The 16,196-nt window shown below is 38.6% G+C and overlaps 1 protein-coding gene across 2 annotated transcripts in view; it reads right to left on the reverse strand.

Moving 5' to 3' along the window:
* stard9 (StAR-related lipid transfer (START) domain containing 9) overlaps positions 1–16,196 on the reverse strand; it is a 56,159-nt gene that overhangs the window by 18,440 nt on the left and 21,523 nt on the right. The window contains exons 4-18 of one of the 2 annotated variants that reach the window (XM_065288539.1): positions 12,935–13,051; positions 11,147–11,179; positions 10,958–11,016; positions 10,712–10,824; positions 7,024–7,166; positions 6,826–6,893; positions 6,548–6,645; positions 6,251–6,451; positions 6,068–6,165; positions 5,885–5,962; positions 4,321–4,398; positions 2,646–2,825; positions 1,950–2,004; positions 1,738–1,863; positions 1,540–1,622 (exon numbers count right to left, since the gene is read on the reverse strand). In XM_065288539.1, coding sequence (XP_065144611.1) covers positions 1,540–1,622; positions 1,738–1,863; positions 1,950–2,004; positions 2,646–2,825; positions 4,321–4,398; positions 5,885–5,962; positions 6,068–6,165; positions 6,251–6,451; positions 6,548–6,645; positions 6,826–6,893; positions 7,024–7,166; positions 10,712–10,824; positions 10,958–11,016; positions 11,147–11,179; positions 12,935–13,051 — 1,530 coding nt within the window. Of the gene's footprint in view, positions 1–1,539; positions 1,623–1,737; positions 1,864–1,949; positions 2,005–2,421; positions 2,601–2,645; positions 2,826–4,320; positions 4,399–5,884; positions 5,963–6,067; positions 6,166–6,250; positions 6,452–6,547; positions 6,646–6,825; positions 6,894–7,023; positions 7,167–10,711; positions 10,825–10,957; positions 11,017–11,146; positions 11,180–12,934; positions 13,052–16,196 lie in introns of those variants that run through there. The other variant, XM_065288540.2, reaches the window with a different exon arrangement.

Here is a 16,196-nt window from a genome sequence, read left to right on the forward strand (position 1 = left end):
AGCTGGTGGCGCTATAACCATAAGTGACTATTGACATGTAGATGTGTTCAGGTCATGACTCTTAGCAATCATGTGAAGTTTGGGACAGATCGGACACTGTATGCCTGAGTTCCAGCAACCTGTTTCATAGCGAAACATCAAACTTTGGCTGGCCGAAACAGACACAAATTTTAATATAGAATCAAATCCTTCGCAATTTAGCATCACAAAGGCCTTAAGATGACACTCGCCAAATATGATGATGATCCGACGAAAACTGTAGGAGGAGTTAGTTAAAGTATGACTGCTGGAAATGAGAAAAACTGAGCCAAAATCTGAGAAATAATTCAAAATAGCTGACTTCCTGTTTGGTGTAGGGCGTTGCTCCAAGAGACTTTTTTGTAGGGCTTGTAATAATACATGAGCATACCGAAATTCGTACATGTAAGTTAAACACAGTCCAAGGGCTGCTTCATTCAATATTTGAAAGTGGCGCTAAAACATGTTCCTTCAGGTTGCCAGCTGGTGGCGCTATGGCTATAAATGAAAATTGTTATGTAGATGTGTTCAGGTCAGGACTCTTAGCAATCATGTGAAATTTGGGACAGATCGGACACTGTATGCATGAGTTCCAGCAACTTCCTGTTTCATTGGAAAACATCAAACTTTGTCGGGCCAGAACCGACACAAATTTTTACGTAGAGTCAAATCCTTCTCAATTTAGCATCACAAAGGCCTTAAGATGACACTCACCAAATATGAAGATGATCCGACGAAAACTGTAGGAGGAGTTAGTTAAAGTATGACGCCTGGAAATGACAAAAACTGCGCCCAAATCACAAAAATAACTCAGAATAGCTGACTTCCTGTTTGGTTTACGGCTTCGCTCCAAGAGACTTTTTTGTAGGTCTTGTCATGCTACAGACGCGTACCGAATTTCGTAATTGTACGTCAAACACAGTCCGAGGGCTGCTTCGTTGAAAATTTGTAGGTGGCGCTATAGAGCCATTTTCTCACGCCTAATTCTAAAGCATACACCACATGTAAATTTTCATCACTCTTGACATCTGTGCAAAATTTCATGAGTTTTCGAGTATGTTTAGGCCCTCTAAAGTCCCGCTGAAGTCGGAGAAAAAGAAAAAAAATAATAATAATAACTCCTTGAAGAACAATAGGGTCCTCACACCCCGGTGTGCTCGGGCCCTAAATAAAGTACTATCTTGTAAAACAGTAAATTCAAATATGAAACCACAATTACATTAGCATGCGTTCCATTCGTCTGCAATTAGATTTCAATGCCTCAACGCCATATTAGGCAGGTGGTAATATGTAATAAATCATTGGTGTATATTTTAACATTAGAAATACTACTGTGACTAAAAAGCTTACAGATATTGGAGGATTAAGATTACAGAAACAAAAAAAATTTTGGTAATCACTGATACCGAAGGTTTGTGGCACAGACCTTAAACTGGTTGGTGGTCTAATAAATAACTGTATATGTATATAGAAAGTATGAGTATAAAGATGTGATGTTGTGAAAGAATATGCAGTCTGTACCCGTCTTCTTTCTCTTAGAACAGCGGCTTCTGCAGGATGGTTGAACCTGAACTTATGAATCCTTCCTAAGGTTATCACTGCACCTGAGGAGATCAAAATATAATATATACCCAGGTGAATACATTGATTGATTTCCATGTTCAGTATTTTTGCTGAAAATAAATGGTTGAAATCATTTTTTGTGCACATGCCATTTACCTTGTGCAAGTCTGAAGGGCTTAGTGACTTCTCTCTCGCTAACCATGCAGATATTTCCTGCAACCGGCTTCAGAGTCACCACCCCACTGTGATTCTCAATCTCACATCTGCATCCTTCTGGTAAGACTGATGGGGAGGAGCAAAGTAAATCAAAGTCATCCAGTTGTACTGCCATATAAAGTACATAAGATAATGGGATGAATATAAGATACCTATGTGTGGGTCTTCCAGATTCTCATCCTGAGGTCCGATTCTTGTTACTCCTTCCTGTAGCACCGAAAAAGAAACAAGCACCATCAGGATTTAAACAGGTTAGAGTCAGGGAATGCCCAAACAACAAGAACAAAACATTTATAATGTCCCTTATTCTGCAGTAAGCTATAAGTCTGTTCAAATCTCAAAGTTATGAAAGGAATCTCTGTGAACTGTTTACATGCGTGCATATTTAAGTCAAGACACATTATGGGTACATTTAAAAACATATATATATATAATTCCAATCAGAGAAAATACACAGCCTGGTGCCCTTCTTGCGCCAACAACACTAAACTCTCTTAGCACTATTTTACATAAACACCACTAACTCTCACTATATGGAAACAAAACAAAAAAAGATACAAGAAACTGGAAACTGAAAAAGATAGTGGAGCAAAAAGCACACATTAAAGCTCTGGACTGTTTTACCTTATTGTGAGAAGTAGCTCAGACAAAGAACTGAAATAGAAAAGACAGAAGAAAACGAAGGAAGAATCTATCGCAGGGAAAGAGAAAGAACCATTAGTTTACAGAAGACAACTATTGCAGAGAGCAGACAAGCTAAAGGCCATATAGATGTGACAGAGAAAAGCAAGGATATTGCATAGCTAGCTGCATAATCCTGAATTCGCAAGCTTCTTTTAGGCCAGTACCCGAAGATGGTAGATGGTGACTCCTGTGCTGAGGACATCTGGCTCCAGAGCAATAAGGTGGGGCAGGAGAGATCGGATAAGGACTCCAGCTTTCTCCTGGTTAATGTCCACACTGTAGTGCTCCAGCAGTGCCCGCTTATCATACCAACTGTCAGACCAGTCTTTAGTCAGCTGCTCCACCTGTAGAGCAAACATGAGAGATGAAAAAAATTGGGGATAACATCAGCGTCTTTCATAAAGTAATTTTGGTAAATTACCATGAATTTACCAGAATGACTTTACCAGTAAATACAAAAATGCTGTTCACACACATAGTGACATTCCCTCTTTATACCAGTAAGATGCCATTCACATATCAGTACCAAGATACCAGTAAACTCGGTGAGAAAGCATGTTACCTCTGAACCACCGTACGGTACAGCAAGCTTAGTGTTGTATTTGTAAACAATGATGGGTTATGACTTCATTTCCACAGTCTGTATTTTGTTGTTTTCACTTCTGTGGCAAAAGCTGACAGTTGCGCATTGCTCGTGACCAAACATTGTATTAGGTTAATGGGGAAGAGTCGCATCCTGCGTTTTGAACAGCAGTAATGTTTACACATAAGGCTCCATAGAGATTGTGCGAAGGATGTGGGCAATTCGGCAAATAGATAGTAAGCTGTTTTAAAGGTCCCATTCTTCCTGTGTTTTTGAAGCTTTGATTGTGTTTACAGTGCGCAATATATCATGTGTTAATGTTTCACGTGTAAAAATGCAGTATTTTTCACACAATTTACTTATCTCTATAGCGCTGTTTTTACTATCCAAAAAAAAAAATGGCTGATGTCTTCCTTGTTCTATGAAGTCCATCCTTCAGAAATACCTAACAAGTTCTGATTGTGAAGCTTGTTTAGTGTGTTGTGATTCACCAGCAGCTTAGCTTAGCGGAGACGTTTGAGCTTAGCTGTCGACTGACGTATTCCTGTGGGCGGCGTTTAGTCAAAAACTCTTGTGCTGCGTTTACACCAACCGCGGTAGAGGCGGCAAGCGAGATTGATTTCAATGTTTAGTCAATATGATGACTTGTTGACGCGCGTCTGGAGGTCTCGCGGCGCGGATGAGGTGTTTGGTTTTGATGCCTGGAACGCGGTTGGTGTAAACGCAGCATTATTTGATGTCATTCAACCGGGAAGTAGAGGGCTGTAGTCCAAACCGGCCATTCGCTGTAGGCTTTGAAAGAGGAATTCTGTTAAAGAAAATATATCGCCTGGAAGTGACATTTGAGCTTTATCATTTTGCAGGTATTATTTATGCTCTAACAGCAACATTACACACTAACTAAAGTTTGAAAAATGGGATCAGGAAGAACGTGACCTTTAAAAAACTTTGGTGAAGAGATGTGGACGTTGACTTCAGGTGTGCTCGACTGTAAGCAGCTTGCGTGTGGAAACGTTCGTAAACAGTGCGGGGCCGTCTTCTGTATCAAAGCGTTATGATTGGCCCGAAGCTGAACATTCTGATGTCGTCCGTTCTAATGCTGGTAATCCTTATTCTCCGTTCACACGTAATGCTTACCAGTAAATTACTGGTAATCTTACAACCTCTATTACTGGTTCATTGGAAGCAATTGTCAACATGAAATGAATGAAGGCAGAAGGGATTAGAGAATTGTAATATCTAGTAGTTGGACTAACCTTGAGTTCATTTTGTAAGACTATATCAGATAGGCTTCCTTCCCTCTCATCACTGAGTGATGGACTCAGATTTCCTTGCTGTGAAAAGCAAAGACAGTCTAGGTTTGTCTGTATCCTTACCAGGAATTATGTGGATAAGCATTTCAAATCTTTCCACAAATGGCACATTCACTCTTATTATAAGGTGCTACAAAGTGATGGCAGAAGAACCATTTGTGGTTCCCTAAAGAACCATTCAGTTAAAGGGGACATATCATGAAATACTTTTTTCATGCTTAAGTGCTATTATTGGGTCCCCAGTGCTTCTATCAACTTAGAAAATGTGAAAAAGATCAACCCAGTAAGTTAGTTTTGGTAAACCATTCTCTGCAAGCATTTGAAAAAATAGGTAATTGAAATTTGGCTCCCTTTGTGATGTCAGAAGGGGTTCTTTTTATAACAATACTTCCCCTTAATCTGCACTATACACCACAACCCTGCCATTTAGTGCAGAAATCAACTCTTTTGCATTTAAAGCACATTTTTGCTCACAAAGTGGCAATTTTAACATGCTATAATAAATTATCTATATGGTATTTTGAGCTAAAACTTCACATACATACTCTGGGGACGCCAAAGATTTATTTGGCATCTAAAAAAAGTCTTGTGAAATGTCCCCTTTAAGATTTCCTAAATAAAACACTAACAAAAATATATATTATCTTTTCTCTGCATGTCATGTGACCATTACACAACAATCAGAAAAATGAGAACCATGCAAAATAAAAGAGATACGTTTATGTACCAATAAAATGACCAGATGGGGGTCCAATAACACCTAATAATAATAATAACTAGGTAAAATACTACTGATAAAAACTGAAGAAACAAAAATGAATAAAAAAGAAAAAGTTTTGCATTTAAATATGCAAATGTGCCATTAAATTGAAATATCAAAGTTATTTTTTTTTAAAATCCAATCTCAGCTAAATAATAGGGATGCACCGATAGGATTTTTTTGGGCCGATACCGATTTAAACAGACAACTGGCCGATACCTATATTAAACAGTTGTATACAATACTACCTCCTCTTGATAATTCTGCAGAACACTCATTGGAAATGCCGATTTTTTGATCTTTATTCGAGATTTTGAAGTAAGCACAGACCGCAGACATTTTCCCGAAATACTCAAGACCGCATTGATCACGTGAATGAGTAATCTCGTGTGATTAACTACGTGATTTATATTTTTTCCCTCATTGCACGTTTGACAAACTATAATTTATTTTGTTTTGGGAAGTATTTAATTATTTTGATAATTATTGTTAAAAATGCTGGATTATGCAACAGACATGCAAATCATTGCCTTTATGTGGTTAATAAATAAACAATCGGTATCGGCCTTTCTCGTGCCGTTGCCGATGGTTTCAAATTCATCAAAAATCGTCCGATAAATATCGGCGGCCGATACATCGGTGCATCACTAGTAAATAATGTAGTTCTAGTGGATGTGGCATGAGTCATGACTATAGCATCATGTTGTCGATTTGTTGACCATGTTTGTATTTTGTAGTGTTGCGTACCATTTCAAAGCTGAGCAACATGCTCTTCAGACGATCGATTTCTTCTCGCAGCTCTCTGATTAACCTCACATTGGCATCCTGAAAAAAATAAAGTCTTTTAGTTTCATTCTGTGCACACCCCACAGCATTTTCTTAACAGCTGATGGTGGAACAGCAAGACATAATAGAGTCATCTGGACACACCTCATTGACTCTTGGCTTATTGACAATGTTCCTGGCGTGGGCTGCATAGCGTAGGGTGCTTAGAGTCTCGCTGTAGCTGCTGCTGGATGGTGAAACAGCTGGGGAAGAATGATGGGTTTGGCTTCAATTACTACTGCACAGATATAGCAAAGTTAAAATAACAGTTTTTTTGTAATGACTAACTTGCAATCATGATGGTCTTAGAGTTGCCACCCAGGCTGTCTTTGAGTAGCCAGGTGAGGACGGAGTCTCTGTAGGGGATGAAGCAATGTCTGCGTCCGCTGCCTGACAGAGAGCTGGACTGGCTACCTATGGTGCTCCCTTCACCTTCACTGATCACACTGTTAATGCTCTGACTGCTGCTGAACATCTGAGAGTTTTGAGCTGGCGGTGGAACAAAGACAAAAAAGTAAATCGAGATGATAAGGAGGATGAAAGACGATAAGGTTAAGAAGGAAAGTAAAGTAGGCCAGTGCCTACCAAGAGCCGAGATGACGATGCCAAGAGTGACGAGAGATTTGTTGATGTTGGCTCCTTCTGTTATCCTGTCTCTGCAGTAGTGAGGGTCTGCTCGCTCACTGGCACAAACATAAAGAGTGGAATTTAAAGCCAGTGCCAGCTTTACTTGTTTACTATTATGTATGAGCAGACACAAGGGGGCAGTGTTTCATGTTTTCTCTTTGTCAGTACAATAAAGCAATAACAAACTTAAAAGCCCTTACAGGATCTGTGCTCAAAGTTCAAACAAAGACACAAACCTCCCAGCCAGGTCCACCAAATTGATCTTGCTTACTATTTCTGAAGGTAGGTTATTTTCGAAAATAGCCTACAAAGAGAAAACAATGATATAAGAATTAAACAACCAGCTGTCATTTAGAACAAGTTGCTTTAAATTAGACTAATTAAATGTTTTGACAAGGCAAAGTCTTATGTTGTTAAGGGGGTAAGATTCAAACCTGCGTATATTGAATAGTAAAGATGGCATGAGATCGACTGCTAGCGTCATGATTGTGCGTAGCGGCTGTGATGCGGTTAGCAATGCCCTCCTCCAGCAGATCCACAGCTTGTTTGTAGTTGGTCACTGTATGCTGAGAGAGACCTGGGACAGACATTCAGGAGTATCATCATCTTTCCAAGATACTGTATGAATCACAGATAGTCTCTTTCTGATAGTTAATGACATTAACAGAAATCAGGAGGTGATGGTGGAGCATTGTTTCAATTCTAAAGAGGATTTCCGTTCACACACTGCTATGTAACACAAGAAATCTGTCTGTCTGTCTGTCTATCTGTCTATCAGTCTATGTCCGTCCATCCACCCATCTATCTATGCATCCATCCATCTATCGCTGTCTGTCAGTCCATCTATTTTTGTTTGTCTGTCCATTTATCTCCATCCGTCCATCCATCTCTCTGTAAGTCCTTCTATTTTTCTCTGTCTGCCCATTTTTCTGCATCTGTCCATCAATCTATACATTTATCTATCTCTGTCTGTCTGTCTATCTGTCTATGTCCATCCATCCAGTCCGTATTTATCTATGCACCCATTTATCCATCCATCTCTGTCTGTCAGTCAGTCCATCTATTTTTGTCTGTTTGTCCATCTTTATGCGTCTGTCCATCCATCTATCTATCTATCTATCTATCTATCTATCTATCTATCTATCTATCTATCTATCTATCTATCTATCTATCTATCTATCTATCTATCTATCTATCTATCTATCTATCTATCTATCTATCTATCTATCTATCTATCTATCTCTGTCTGTCTGTCTGTCTATTTGTTTATGTCTGTCTGTCCATATTTATCTATGCAGCCATCTATCCATCTATCTATGCATCCATTCATCTATCTCTGTCTGTCAGTCCATCTATTTTTGTCTGTCTGTCCATCTATATCTATCCGTGCATCCATCCATCTCTCAGTAAGTCCATCTATTTTTGTCTGTCTGCCCATCTTTATGCATCCATCTATATATCTATTTCTTTCTGTCTATCTGTCTATGTCCGTCAATCCGATCATCCATATTTATTTATGCACTCATTTATCCATCCATTCATCTATCTCTGTCTGTCAGTCCATCTATTTTTTGTCTGTCTGTCTATTTATCTCTATACATTCATCCATCTCTCTGTAAGTCCATCTGTTTTTCTCTGTCTGCCCATCTTTATGCATCTGTCCATCCATCTGTACATCTATTTCTGTCTGTCTGTCTGTCTATCTGTCTATGTCCGTCCATCCGATCATCCATATTTATTTATGCACTCATTTATCCATCCATCCATCATCCATCCATCCATCCATCCATCCATCCATCTATCTCTGTCTGTCAGTCCATCTATTTTTTGTCTGTCTGTCTGTCTGTCTGTCTGTCTATCTATCTATCTCTATCCATCCATCCACCTCTCTGTAATTCCATCTATTTTTCTCTGTCTGCCCATCTTTATGCATCCGTCCATCCATCTATAGATCTATCTCTATCTGTTTATGTCCACTGATCGTCCATATTTATCCATCCATCCATCCATCCATCTGTCTGTCAGTCCATCTATTTTTGTCTGTCTGTCCATCTATCTCTATCCATCCTTCTATCCATCTCTGTCTGTCTGTCAGTCCATCTATTTTTGTCTGTCTGTCCAACTATTTCCATCCATCCATCCATCCATCCATCCATCCATCCATCCATCCATCCATCTATACATCTCTGTCAGTCCATCTATTTTTGTCTGTCTGTCCATCTATCTCTATCCGTCCATACATCCATCTCTGTCTGTCTGTCTATTTGTCTATGTCCGTCCGTCCGTCCTTATTTATCTATGTATCCAACCATCCATCCATCTATCTATGTCTGTCAGTCCATCTATTTTTGTCTGTCTGTCCATCTATCTCCATCCATCCATCTATCCATCTCTGTCTGTCTGTCAGTCCATCTATTTTTGTTCGTCTGTCCATCTATCTCTATCTGTCCATCCATCCATCCATCCGTCTGTCTGTCTGTCTATCCGTCTGTCAGTCCAACTATTTTTGTCTGTCTGCCCATCGTTATGCGTCTGTCCATCCATCTATACATCTATCTCTGTCTATCTTTCTGTCTGTCTATTTGTCTATGTCCGTCCGTCTGTATTTATCTATGCAGCCATCTATCCATCCATCTATGCATCCATTCATCTATCTCTGTCTGTCAGTCCATCTATTTTGTCTGTCTGTCCATCTATCTCTATTCATCCATCTCTGTCTGTCTGTCCGTCCGTCTATCTCTCTGTCAGTCCATCTAACTTTGTCTGTCTGCCCATCTATATCCATCCATCCATCCATCCATCTGTCCATCTATGTCCGCCCATCTGTCTCTGTCAGTCTGTCCATTCATTCATCCATCTATCTATCAATTAATCAATTCTATCTATCTCTGATTTGTCTGTCAGTCTCTCTCTGTCCATCCGTCCATTCACTCATCCATCCATGTCTGTCTATCTATCTGTCTGTCTGTCTGTCTATCTAGTCTATTTGTCTGTCCATCCATCCATCCATCTATTTTTGTCTCTCTGTCCATTTATCTCTATCCATCTGTCCATTTATCTATCTCTGTCTGTCTATCCATCTATTTTTATCTGTCCGTCCATCTATCTCTATCATCCATCTATTCATCTGTCTCTGTCGGTCTGTCCATCCATCCATCCATCCATCCATCCATCTATCAATCAATTAATCAATCATTCTATCTATCTATGATTTGTCTATGTCTCCCTGTAAATCTCTGTCTATCCATCAATTCATTCATTCATCCATCAATGTCTGTCTGTCTGTCTCTCTCCCTGACTATTACCGTATTAAGTAATGAAATAATACTGTAATAATCAGATCAACTGGCATTTATTTTTAGGGAAACACAAGCATACTTTTGTTACGAAAAGATTCAACATAGTTTAATATTAAACCAAATATATTTAGAAACTTTCTGCTTCTCCTATGTAAAGGGGAACTGACTTCACCCATCCACAAAAATAGTTATACTAAAAGTATTTGCAAAAATGGCTGAGAAAAATGCAAGTTAAGTTCTGTAAAACGGCACTCTACGCTTTAAATCGAATGGATTTAAATTCATACAATTGTAAGCATGGCGTAAGTAAACATTTTGGGGCCAGTGTATGTGTGCGACATATTTTTGTGGTGTACACAAATGTTTGTGTACTTCACTGGGCTTCTTGCAGCCACATGGAAGTTAGGTCACTTCCTTTGCTGCGCTGGGCTTTCTCCTAATACACACAATGTCTGGATGTTGGACAAGAAAGGAAAGAGAAGTGGGGGGAAAGAGGGCAAGAAAGAAAAGGAAAAAATAGAAGTAGATTCATGGAGGGATAGAAGAGGGCAGATACAGTCCTTATAAAGCTGTGATGGGAATTAAGTCACAAATGCAAACAGTCAGAAATTAATAACTTATGTACACAGTTACCTTTAACCATTCATCGCAGGCTTATTTAACACAAACGAAAGCTTTCCTCAAACTACAATGTTTTCATTAGGTTAGGTTACATAAGGTAAAGTAAATTCATTGGGAGGTCTTTGTGTTTGTGTTTTGTTCTCTCTCTAAAGAATTGGCTTGAAGGATGTTATAAATCTGTTTGCTGTTTGTGAACACTCACCCTGTACATATGGTCCTTTCTCTGGGTGTTCTCGAACCCTCAGGGGCGCTGGCTTTTTCTGCTCCACACCCCTCAGCAAATCGCGTACACGCTCATTATAGATCTCTAAAAAACTGAAGGGAAACAAGATTATTGTGGGTGTGCTTATTTTTCACCACTTTGCCAAATGTAGATTTGTTTTATTAGAACAGGCTTTTCCAAAGCAGTTATTCAAACCGAAAGAAAGAAGAAGGGTTTCCCCTTCACCTTATTTCAACTCTACAGCTCTGTTCATCTGCAGCGTCATCTGAAGACCTGAAAAGTCCCTAAACGGATGGGAATCATGTCTTTCAAACGTATTCATGATGAAAGTCAAAATAAGCAGAAGTATTAAAATCGTAAATTGAAATGTAAAAAAACATTACTAATTGAATTACATTAAAACTAGTGACTTACTTGACATATTCTTGGAGTCAGCCCAATGGAATCCTGTAAACATAAGAACACATGATATTTAGGCTGAAATAACACTTGGCCAGTGACAACTAGGCCCGGATTGGCCATTGGGAGGACTGTGAGAATTTTTTTCAGTTTGTTTTTTAGCACGAGGGGCCAGTGTTGTCATGCCACCGGATTGAAGTTTGCTGTACCTGGGCTGCCAGCACTCACAATATTATCCAGCACCACTCTACTTTGCACGTAGGAGATGTCCCTGCTGTTTTATGCCCAAGTTGATTGTGTCCCCACCACTTATTAGAAGAATTCTTGCATTACCGTATTTTCCGGACTATAAGTCACTCCAGAGTATAAGTCGCATCAGTCAAAAAATGCGTCATGAAAAGGAAAAAAATATAAATAAGTCACACTGGACTCGCATTTATTTAGAAAACTATTATTTTTTATGCATTTTGTTTGTTAAGTCTTTCTCCGTTGTCTTTAAGTTAACAGGTTTTTTCAGGGGTAGGTTACAGGAGAAACATATACCGCCCTCTTGTGGCTGTAGACGGTAATGTTTTCTTTTGGTTCATGTTAGTCAGTATGAATTAATTTTGATGTATAAGTCGCACCTGACTATAAGTCGCAGGACCAGCCAAACTATGAAAAAAATACGGTATAATAGGGTCCATTACATCTAAAATGCATGGAAAACGCGAGATGCGCCGTCGTCTGCTTTATAAAGCCCTCGTCTGTGAACACAAATTTTGTTTCAGACACGTCTATATTTAAGTGCGCCTGCAGCGGGTCTAGATTTTAAATAAACTTGAGCATGACTTGATACGGATGCCCTCTAAAAGGAAAATTATCTACAAATCGTACAAATTGAAACTCTCTATATATTTGTTCTTGTTTGACACAAGGTAGGCCTATCTTACGTTATTTGGCAATATACATAATAAATTAAGATAATGATTTTCATTGTTCCATCTGTTTCCCCAAATCTTGCTTATGTATTGTATATCAGGGGTTTCCAAACTTTTCAATGCAACACGTAATCTCAAGACCCACCATTTAAAAAAAAATTGGAAATATAGGGGACAAGACAAAACAAATTTTTCCCTTTCAGTAGTTTTTGAATATGTTTAATTGAATAATATTAAAATATAGGGCTGCACAATTATGGCAAAAATCATATTGTTTAGGCTACTGTATTTGCACTGAATTAGAAACGATATATTTGAAAAATACAATTAATTCCTGTAGAGAACAGTGCACTATTGCAGACTTACTGAGGATTTAAATGATATTATTTTAATATAGTCAGTTGTGAACCAAAGTGGGCCTTTAAGTTCCTCAGTCTAGACTAAAACGTAAAGTGGAAATCAAGCTTTTTCTGTGGTAGGGCTGGCAAACTGGCACATTCTCTATCCAATTTTAAGTCTCTTTTAAAAACAAACTTGTTTGATCTGGCCTATTAACACTCCATTTGTATTATACTGTAGTTGGTCTTTGTTTAGCTGTTATTTCTTTGGTTTTACGTTTATATGTTTTTCTCTCTGCCTTTGTGTTTATGGTTTGATTGTAATGTTCGGCACTTTGGTCAGTCTTGTGGCTGTTTTAAAATGTACAATTTTTTTGTAAATATATTTATTTTGCCTGTGTCATGTTACATTAATACACATAATTTAATTTATGGAAGTCTATCAATTTCATGTCATTAGCACCTTTAGAAATATTTTAACTGAGAAAAAAGCTTTCAATGCTTAGTTTACACGGTGTATAACTCATAAAAACAGTGTTACTTACTGGGGTGCCCATCATGGTGTATGTTTTCCCCGAGCCCGTCTGTCCATAAGCAAATAGACAAACGTTATACCCCTCTGATGCCCCAGACAGAACACACACGCCCAGGTCCTGGAACACCTAGAGAAGGAGCGGTTCACAGTTTATTACACACTTAGGAAATACACTAAGCATGTCATACTGTACTGAAAAGGAAAAGTTGTGGTATAACGCTAGGGTGATCTGGGTGGTTGCCAGGGTGTTGCTATGCAGATTTTCTGTGTAATTTTAAAGACCTCTTTACTGGCTAAAGTAAAAAAAATACCCACCAAGTCTCTGATAATCTGGTTTATGTATGTGTATAGTAGATAGATATGTCTAGTGGCATATATGTCTATACAAATAATGCTTTATTCTGAGTTTTTTTTATTCTGTTGAACACAAAAGAAGATATTCAGATAAATGATGGTGAGCACACCGTTGACTACCTACTGACTTCTAGTATTTGTTTTTCTATTATGGAAGTCAATGGGTACTGTCAACTGTGTCAAACTTTTTAGGTAACCTATACCTTTAACCAGTGGTTCGCAAACTGGGGGGGGGCCTTGAGGGGCATGAGATGTTGCCAGGGGGCCCCAGTTTTATGACCTTTTATAAAATACATTAATTTATCATAAATTTTGTATACAACTCAGCAAAATAAGGTCATTAACCAACATTAGTATCATTTAATACATTTAGTTTAATTCAAATTCTAAGTTTGAGATTGTTTTATGTCATTCATTTTCTTTTGGGGGGGGCAAGGGATGCACCCTACATAGGGGGTGAAAAGTTTAAGAACCACTGCCTTTAACCAAGATGCCAGTTTAGTCTTCTGCTGAGATAGACATTCTAAAGAGAAGGTTTTATTAAGCCACAGAGCTTTAGTAAATTTTGAAGAACAGCAACAGACTGAGGAGAAAGAGACAGAAAAATAAAGTAGTCTATGTGGGGTTGGATAGAGAGCAGCTCTGACAGCAGTAGGTCTCATTGTTTTCATTTCTTCTCACCTTACAATAAAAGCAGCAGAGGTTTGACCTCCAGATGCTCTGAGGAGCTCTGGCATATAGATGCAGCACATTCTCTGTGGTACAAACATACACAAACATATGCTCGTAGCTTTCAAAGACCAACTCCATCACTTACTCTCAAAACAAACAAACACACAAAGAGATCATCTACCCTCACAGTCACACAACAAACTCATTCAGAGAGCACAGAACATTTATGTTCATTGTATAATTGTAAGTCTTGTCCATAAAGGATAAAGACTTGACCTTGGAAAATTAACTTTAGGGCAAAAACTCAATCCTTAAAGCAACACTATGTAGTTTTCATGTAAAAATGACTTACAGCTCCCCCATGTGGTTGAAAAGCGCAACAGTGCCTGGTATCAGACACTCTTTTGCAGGCAGGGGGAGGGGCGGGGCTGTGTTTCCTACCCTCCACCGCCACTTTCAGAGTGTGCTTGTAGCAGCTAGGAGGCTGCTTGGGTTGCAGCAACAGTACAATTTGTCCAGTTAAAAGTTGTTCTATCACTAAAATAATTTTAGAGACATTATTTAAAGGTAAAAAAATTACATAGTGTTGCTTTAAGATGTGCTAATACACAGTTGAAATTCCTTGTTGCACTTAAATTTTGAAGTTTAATTAACTTGAAATTACAATTAATTTCAACTTTCTTGACAAGTGCATCTTGCAGTTGATTGAGATTTGTGGGATGCACATCCAGGGCACGAAGCTCCCGTTCCACAACTTCCCAAAGATGCTCCTTGGGTTGAGATCTGGTGACTATGGGGGCCATTTTAGTACAGTGAACTCATTGTCATGTTCAATAAACCAATTTGAAATGATTCGAGCTTTGTGACATGGTGCATTATCCTGCTGGAAGTAGCCATCAGAGGATGGGTACATGGTGGTTATAAAGGAATGGACATGGCCAGAAACAATGCTCAAGTAGGCTGTGGCATTTAAATGATGCCCAACTAAAGGGTGCCAAGAAAACATCCCCAACATCATTACACCACCACCAGCAGCCTGCACAGAGGTAACGGTGAAGGCATGATGGATCGATGTTCTCATTCCGTTTATGCCAAATTCTGACTCTACCATCTGAATGTCAAAGTTGCTCTTCTATCAGTTTGAATCAGTCGGCCTATTCTCCTCTGACCTCTAGCATCAACAAGGCATTTTCACCCACAGGACTGCCACATACTGGATGTTTTTCCCTTTTCACACCAATCTTTGTAAACCCTAGAAATGGTTGTGCGTAAAAATCCCAGTAACTGATTGTGAGATACTCAGACCGGCCCATCTGGCACCAATAAACATGCTATGCTCAAAATTGCTTAAAGGAACAGTATATAAGAAATTTATATCAATTAATCATAAAATGGCCCTGATATGTCACTAGACATTAAGAATTAATTTTCATTTCAAATATTTATATCACTGACATCAGTGGCCTGGCAAGGAAATTGTAATTTAAAAAGTGGAGTTGCAGCCCTCAACTGATGTTTATGTTGTCATTTTGCATATTGGCCACTAGTTGTGTGATTGCAGTACCAGTTTTAGCCACAAGGTTTGTGACTGCAATACCAGTTTTGGCCACAATCCTACATACTGTTCCTTTAAATTACCTTACTTTCCCATTCTGACATTCAGTTTGGAGTTCAGGAGATTGTATTGACCGGGACCATACCCCTAAATGCATTGAAGCAACTACCACGTGATTGATTGATTCGATAATTGCATTAATGAGAAATTTAACAGGTGTTCCTAATAATCCTTTAGGTGAGTGTAAGCAGCAGAATACAGTGGCTAAGATTAAACCGTAGCGAGTCTAGTAATAATGTAACGTATAGAAGAGGTTGCTAAGTTAAGCCAATGTCAACTCCCGTTTTTTTAATCAAGAGGGAAAAGTCCTAGGAGGTTAAGAGCTGATTCTGGATATATTTTATAATAGGCTAAATCTTATAAAATTTTATGGGGATTAAAACATTTAAAATAATATAAATAATACCAGTTATTTTCTTTACTTTTAAATTAACCCCCTGGATGTTAAGAATCATTCTATCCCAACAGCCCATATTCTAATGTATAAGAGTAGTGTGAGTACATGAACGGGTAAAGGGTCTAGTGAAAGACACATTTTTAGTCTTAGAAGAAAAGCCTCTATATACACTGAGTGATGAAACGACAAACACAAGCAAAACTATACTTCTGTAACTATTCAAATTACCAATAT

This window comes from Paramisgurnus dabryanus, chromosome 17, assembly GCF_030506205.2.
Source record: "Paramisgurnus dabryanus chromosome 17, PD_genome_1.1, whole genome shotgun sequence".
Lineage (NCBI taxonomy): Eukaryota > Metazoa > Chordata > Actinopteri > Cypriniformes > Cobitidae > Paramisgurnus > Paramisgurnus dabryanus.